Source organism: Neltuma alba, unplaced genomic scaffold, assembly GCF_004799145.2.
Source record: "Neltuma alba isolate B1F8T4 unplaced genomic scaffold, ASM479914v2 tig00004048_pilon, whole genome shotgun sequence".
NCBI lineage: Eukaryota > Viridiplantae > Streptophyta > Magnoliopsida > Fabales > Fabaceae > Neltuma > Neltuma alba.
The window spans coordinates 14,045-21,939 of record NW_021633543.1 but is presented as its reverse complement, the minus strand read 5'-3'; the positions used below and the strand labels follow the sequence as shown (position 1 = coordinate 21,939).

The 7,895-nt window shown below is 35.6% G+C and overlaps 2 protein-coding genes across 2 annotated transcripts; one reads left to right on the top strand and one right to left on the bottom strand.

The window, feature by feature from the left end:
- Positions 1-548: 548 nt before the first annotated feature.
- LOC114743559 (uncharacterized) lies at positions 549-1,904 on the top strand. Its single transcript, XM_028931770.1, has 3 exons — positions 549-916; positions 1,009-1,154; positions 1,523-1,904. The coding sequence occupies exons 1-3, from the start codon at positions 646-648 to the stop codon at positions 1,631-1,633; spliced, it is 528 nt and encodes a 175-aa protein (XP_028787603.1). The 5' UTR covers positions 549-645; the 3' UTR covers positions 1,634-1,904.
- On the bottom strand, positions 1,847-5,659 carry LOC114743557 (protein PLASTID REDOX INSENSITIVE 2, chloroplastic-like). Its single transcript, XM_028931768.1, has 3 exons — positions 5,423-5,659; positions 5,239-5,337; positions 1,847-2,211 (listed from the first exon to the last, which is right to left on the bottom strand). The coding sequence occupies exons 1-3, from the start codon at positions 5,657-5,659 to the stop codon at positions 2,023-2,025; spliced, it is 525 nt and encodes a 174-aa protein (XP_028787601.1). The 3' UTR covers positions 1,847-2,022.
- Between the last annotated feature and the right edge of the window lie 2,236 nt (positions 5,660-7,895).

Genomic DNA, 7,895 nt, shown 5'->3' with positions numbered 1-7,895 from the left:
AATTTTCACAGAATCACAGTAAGAAATATCAGAATATCACATATTTTCACTGAAGTGACGGATGAACTTTCAGCTGGGAAAAAAATAATGTAACAGACATTATTTATATTAAGAAAAGTTCGGCCGGAAAATTAAAAATAATATAATTAGTGTTGGTGAAGAAAATTAAGAGACCCAAACGTTAAATTGAATCCTTGACCCCGGCGACATCGCCGAACAAATCCGTCCAATCTCATTGCGCTTCTCCTCTCTCCACGTGGCACCTGCACGGACCCCAACACAAGTGCCGGTGCCAATCAGTACACGCCAATTATTTTGCAGATTTGAAAAATTAAATTAAATTTAAATCCCGGCATTATCTTAATTTAGTTTGCCCAGTTATTTACTAATCATCCATTCAATCATATAGCTTTAGTTTTTGTCACGCTCCTTTCCCTTACCCTATCCTATTTATGTCAATTTTGGCTTAATTTTGACTTGCCTTGCACAAGTTAGTTGGGAAACGCCTGCTTCCTTCTCTCTCTGGTTTTACTACTAGTACTCTCTCTATCTGTGGGGTTGTTGCAGAAGCTGTCCAGATAGGGACCTTTGCTTATTTTACCTCCTTCCCTTATCTCCCTTCTTCATCATCATCTTCTTTGAGAGATGGGGAATTGTCAGGCTGTGGATGCAGCTGCTCTGGTGATTCAGCATCCGTGTGGGAGGATAGAGAGGTTGTATTGGTCTGTGACTGCGAGTGAGATCATGAAGATGAACCCTGGTCATTATGTCTCTTTGATTATTCCATTGCCTCTTTCTGAGGATGAACAACAACACAGCCAAGAACACAAGACTGTTCGTTTCACTCGTGTCAAGCTGCTTCGCCCTAATGACACTCTCAATCTCGGCCATGCTTATAGGCTCATCACCACTCAAGGTGTGTGTGTGGAAGTGAAACTTCTGTTCCTCTGAGCTTCTTTTTCTTTTCATGGTCTGATTTCTGATGATAATTTGCGCTTCTGGTTGCAGAGGTTATGAAGGTCTTGAAGGCAAAGAAGCTTGCCAAGACGAAGAAGTCTCAGGCAGAGTCGGTGGAGAAGAGTACTGTGCAGGAGAAGCAGCGTTCTGTGAGTGAGGCAGAAGGAGAGAAGCAGGACGCTGGAAACACACGCGAGGTATCCATCAGAATAGTACTTTTTGATACACTGCTGTTCAATATATAATTATAATTATATCCTGTGTTTCCTTAATCCCATCTGAGTCTGACCATGGCTTTGATCTCTCACCTTACTACTGCATCACTGCTTATTCTATTCCTCTCTGGTAGTTTTATCTTGTCTCATAGCACATCTGGCACAATCCATTCCTTAAAGTACAGCTATTTGTATGTAACAGAGAGAATACCAGAGTGGTCGCTACCAAATAGAATATAATTTTATGCTTTGATCCGTTTTCTAGTAGAAACCAATTTCTGATGCAGCTTTTTGTTTTTTAAATCTTCATCTTCAATAGTGAGTAAATTCTTCTTCATAATGATTTGCAGGCAATGAGAGCAGAGAGGCACAGGCAAAGAGGGGCAGTAATAAATTCTGCTTCTTTTAGGTCAAAATCATGGCGTCCTTCCTTGCAGAGCATCTCAGAGTCTGCAAGTTGAACGGTGCCTACTAAGTTGTGTGGCGAGCACAGTGGTTCACACCATTATTGGACTGCCTCTTTCACGTGTGAGAAGTTTCACCTAGCTCAAATCCTGATAGAGGGTAAAGAAAATAGAACAGAGGTTTGAAACAAGATGGTGCAGTGGCTCAATGTTTGTATAGCATCACCAAGATGGGAAAAAAAAAAAGAGCAATGAAAATTGAAAAAAAAATAGTGAAACTGAGTTTTGTGATTGATATAGTTACAGAATCCAAATCTTCCTTTTACTTAGCAAGATACGCAGTTTACTTGGTTCTCTTACATACAACTACAGAAAAAGCTTGTGAAAAAAAAATAATTATGATAATAATACTAATAATAAGGAAAAGAAATATAAAGTGGAAGTCACTATAATTTTGAGTTCCAAACTTGCCAGTCATCGTCAACATAATTTTGAGCCCACAAAAGAGATGTTCTTGCAGCCAGAGGTGCTCCGGGCAATTTCTTCTTCTTTAAAGCAATTAACATATCTGTGAAGGGCTCCACCAATAATGTCCCAGGGCCTCCATACTCCTTGTGCATGAATTCACTGAATATCTGTTTTTCCAGCCAAGGCTAGTTAGCATGACAACTAATAGCTCAACACGGAATTCAAAATAGTACCATTCTACTTTTTAGCTCCAAGCATCAAACTAGAGCCCACATACAAACATTGCCAGTTTAGAAATACTCCCTCCGATTGATAGATGACGTCTGGAAATTTGCGTAGATTCTAGTCCTTTTGCCTAGGAGGCGTTTCAATTATTGTACCGTTTTAAACTTTTAGGCCAGGCCAGACCTCCTGATAGAAAAGATTTGCTCATTGTAGAAGGAAATAAGTAACTCTAGTCGAGACTAGGCCGCTGAAATTAGTGTAGTTTTTCCGTAATTGAAAGTCTTGTGAACCACAAAATCCTCATAATGGGATGGCCAACATTCTATTTTTAATTGTTGGAGGCAAAATTAAAGTCTGAGAGAGAATGATTCCTTCAATATACCATTATAGCAACAAAATGAAGACACAAACTGACATATCACCATTAGTGCATCAGGAGACTTTTAAGCAATGTTGCTATTAACCAACTCAGCCTCCGATATGATTGTACCAGTAAAATCCAACGCTTGCTCATAGATGACAAATTAAAAGTCAATTCAAATTAATTAGACGTTGATATTCTATGTTTTTGAATTCTAGGACCTGAAGCTCATTGTGATTGAGATAGCAAATATTAGGTATTAGCCGCGTATCTCCAACATCTTCCATGCTCCACTTCAAGCAAGATTAATAGCTGTGAAATAGCTAAGAACCAGGGGTCCAATATAGTAAGGAGTAGTCACCAAGCACGTCCATTTAAAAAATAAAAATAAAATCAGCATGCAAATTTCACTTTTCTGAAGCTCATAATAAATTTTACCATTGTTACAGTATCTCTCTACCAGGAGTGTTGAAATAATACATCACAGCACATACAGGTGCATAAACAAAGAAAGCCACACTTTATTCAATAGCGTTTTAAATGATCAATAATGTCCAGCGCCAATTTTTCTTCATCTCACCCTTCCAGATATGGCTGGATCTCACATGAATGGACCCATTAAAGGGAATTTCTACCTATTGAGGTCTAAATTAGTAGTCCGCCCAGGCCCCAGACAATCAATGTCAAATAAGGGGAAAACGGGAACGATTTAAGAGTGAAATGATTTCTTTCTTTTGAAATTGTCTCATCTTGTGGAATGGTGAATGCAGCCATAAATAGGCAGACCTAAGTTAGGTTTCCCAAAAATTTGTCATATATAAACCAGTGAACAATGGACCACATACATGTCAAATCCTGAATAAATTCTTATTAACTCTGAAATGCAAAAGAAAAGGTCCATATAAAATGAAATCACTTCCAATTGGGACTATATTGTGACTCATCACTATTCAGTAGAATCTGTGATATTCTTATTGATGTTGCAGGAAACAAATGTTGGCCGCAAGCATTAGTGAACGAGCTCCCCTAAATGCAAGAATCACAGCAATGAATTATGATTGGGAATGTTCTTTACGTTCAGGTGTGTTAATCAATGAGGGTGTTAACATTACATTTAAATCAGGCTTCAGACTCGTTGTAAGAATATCTGCAGCAGCAAAGGTGAAATTCTTTCATTCTTTATCCTTCCAAAGAAAAAAAGAAGAAAAAGAACTATTTTCCTTTTCGCTTCTCTTTAACAGCAGATGATTTTTTCCAAGGCTAGTATACGAGTAACCAAAGCTGTCTTTGGATGTTATAACTCAGATATAGATGAAATACATATTGCTGGAAGGATAAAACCCGTAATATTGCATTTCAGTGCTGCTTCAAAAGAGATGTTGAAGATCACAGGGAAACTTGATCAATCAATATAAGAGATCAATTATTTTCCAATCAAGATGAAAATCCACTCAATTCACAAATAATTCTTTAAGATAAACCGTAGGTTAATGCTGTGAACATCTGACGTAGAGTTCTTTTCTTTTTTCGTGTTAACAACACCAGCATTGAAACTAAAATAGGGAAATATGAGGAAGAACATATTAGGAAGTATGCATATCTTAAATTATTTCCGAGACAAGTCATCAATATAAGCAAAGTGAAAAGAAAGTCTAAATATGTAATATGACGTTTAATGTTTAACTAAATGAACTTTATCTCTCATTTTCCATTTGTCAATGAAAACGATACGGAGTGATCATCATGCAATTAATTTCCCTATTTTATATCCAAACATCAATTTCATGGGCAGGACAACAACCGTAACATGAATTAAAAAAATTAAAAAGACGGGGAATAAAATCAATACTAAAGATTGAAGATGAAAAATTACTTGCATTCCAGGTGAACTTAAAAAATGAATTCTTTCATAACCCCTACTATCAATATCAAATATAACAGAAGTTAAAACATCCTTAGATAAAAAGGTGATAGGTAATTTGGGAAGACTTGACACTTTTATTCTCTTCAGGAGAACACCAGGTCCAAGATTGTAATAATTAGGCGAATAGATTAAAAATTCGTATTAGACTAATCAATTCAACATTAAAGGCCAACAAAGAAAAAAAGTTAAAAACCAACTTAAACGATCAAATTTGGATAAAATCCAACCGGGTTTGGCACGAAATCAATTAAAAATTAGCATTGATAAAATCGATTAAAAATTCGTATTAGACTAATCAATTCAACATTAAAAACCCACTTAAACGATCAAATTTTCATAAAAATCCAACTGGGTTTGGCGCAAAATCGGTGTGAAAAATCAAAATAATCATTTTTCTTTGGGCAACATAAAATTACAAGTGACATAAACTTTCACCGTTTGACACAACAGAAATGTTTATCCTTGTTCACGCATTTTCTCGAGCATGTAACGCTCAAAGCACAAACGACACACCTTCAATCACCGACTTCATAACTAATGCATCAACCGGGTGAACCATAACCATTTTTCGACGTTATCCCAACACGAGAAATAGAATACTAGAACAATACATTGATTTCTTATATGACGCACGGTATCTCAACAACATACATTCGTATTATTTCGAAAGAAAACGGCATTCACCTGAGCACAAACATCGACGACTGCATGAAGATCATCGCCGAACTCGTCTTTGTCCTCAGATAGCCTCTCAAACAGCTCAGCTCTGAACTTCTGCGTTTCCTGCATTAGCCCATAGAATGAAATAAAAACACAAGCTTTCAACTCGAAAATTTCACACATAACAGTCGTCAGAATTCACACTTACAGATTCCGCGAATTCGGGTATTGGGTCGGGGTAAATGTGATTCTGGGTCGGGGAAGCACTGAGGATACAAGTGAAGGTATTCTTTGCGGAGACAAACTTCAGGCAGAGAGAAGGAGACAGAGGTAGTGGCGGGCAGAGGCATAGTGTAAGAGGATTTGAGTTTGAGAAACGAATTTTCGCGGGAGAGAGAGTCGTTGCTGATGGGTGGGACACCGGAGAAAAAGTGCTGAGTACCATTGGATTGGATCTTCCTTTCTTTCTCGGTTGACGGTCGAGTTCAATTAATTTTATCTTTTTTATAAATTGAAGAAGCCGCAGTTCATATACATTATACTAACTTAGGCTTTAATTATAACATCTTATTTGCAGTATACTATAATTTGATTGATCTCAATTCTCAACGATTATATTTATGAGATGAAACTACGCAAGTCTAAATTAAAAAGGTAGTACGTTGTTCTAATTTTTCATCTCGTAACGAATTACAGCCACCATAACCCCCAATTAAATCAATAATCTGGTTAAGTTTACAATTATGAAGGCATTAAAGAATATCAAATTATAAATTTAGCTGGCAAATAAAAATTTAAGTTATGCTATGGTTTTTTTTAATAATATATTATATCTAAATATATAATATAGATTCCGGGAGTGTTTGGTAACTCCAGAAAAATATTTTTATGCAAGTTCAGATAAAACTTCTTACATACTTACTTTATATATTATAAAATCAGTTTTAAAATTATATTTTGTTTTTCACTCAAACACTCTCTAAATTTTTCACAGGAGTAGATATAATATCACGTTATAAGGAAAATATAAAGCATCGTTGATCTTTATCTCTCTTTATCATAGGCACTCACTTCAACAAGTACCTCCCTATTTGTTCCATATGAGAACATACAAGACTTGGCTAGCACAAAGACTATTAAAATATTTCTTTTTTCTTTTTTTTTATAAAAAAAAATTCTTTTGACCGTCAGATTGTATAGTATGTTCAATATTTTGTTCAAGTTCTTAATTCAGTCTTTATACTTGAAATTGTGGAAAGGGTTTTCATGTTTTGATTTTGTTTTTAAAGTTCTTGATGACAAGATGTATTAGAAGTTATAACACCATTAAATAGGTTGAGGTCTCCTGGAAGCCGATTCTCATGTGATTGGACTCAAATTGATGATTGACCCAAAAAAAGAAAAAACAGAACTCAAATTGATGTCCATTTTTTATTCTAGGCCTCAGCCTTTTGACTCATAACTAACAGAATGAACTAGAAGATCTTGCTGAAGGCCAGATATTGCCAACTGCATGCATCTTCATCCCAACTTGGGCCCTTAAATGGCTTCCTTGAAATTTTCCAAACAAAAAAGAAGTGCAAATCCATTTGAGAAAATGTTGAAATGGAATAGCAAGAAAACGAAACTACGGGGCCGAAAAGCAATATTAAATATTAATCTAGATTTTTACGGCCCATCTTCAATGCTTTTCAAGAAAAATATTTTCAACCCTTAATGGGCTGAATCTAAAAAAAAAGAAAAGAAGGGAATTATCGAAAGTGGGCCTCAATTTTCTCATTACTAACTCAAACAAAATAAACAAAAAAAAAAAAATGCTTCAGTTCATATACACTCATGTTCTGTATTTCTAGCATTGGTGTGAACGAAATCTTCTTCCTCTGCATCTCCTCTCTAACAAAGAAAAAAAAACAGGGACATGAAGAAGCACTCTGCTCCTAGGAATTTTAAAAGAAAAGGGGAAACTTTGGCATCATTTGAAAGATTAGAACAAAATCTCATTATCACACAAAGGAACCCAGAAAAGGGAATGTTTTATGTTACTGTTCACCTTAACAGAATAGAATGTGATTCTCCCTTCTTTTTTTTTTTTTACATATATTATGAAATGATGGGCCAAATTTCATTATATGTGTAACCAAAAAATGGACACACACACACACATACATAAAGCACGTTAAAGATAGAAAGAACCACCTTTTATGTAACAGTACAAGTTTGTAAAGTTGCAAATCTGGTGTGCGTGTGTATTATAAAGTTATTTAAACAGTGTGCCTTTTTAAAAAACAATTTGGCTAAGTAGTGCTTTAGATATGTTCTTCATACATCAATCTTTTTCTAATGAAATGATTCTTTTTTCCCATTTGAGAAGCAAAGTAGGGATTGGTGGCCACATTGCAAGTGAATAAAGATATTTTGTGAATGCCATTGAGTAGCCAGCCTTAGCTTCATTATTTTTATACTAATTTATGAATCTTAGTTAGCAGTCCGAATAGTAAAATATGAACAGGATGAAACCTAACAAGTCCTCAAGCTTTCATCATCATTCATGATCCCCTTTAACCCATAAAAAAATTTAGAGTCTTCATCTTCAAGCTCCTTCACAATCAATTGCTCTGTGTTTCTTTGGTGGGGATGGATATGGGTTCTTTAGAGGGAAAATGATGTGGAATGCACTATGA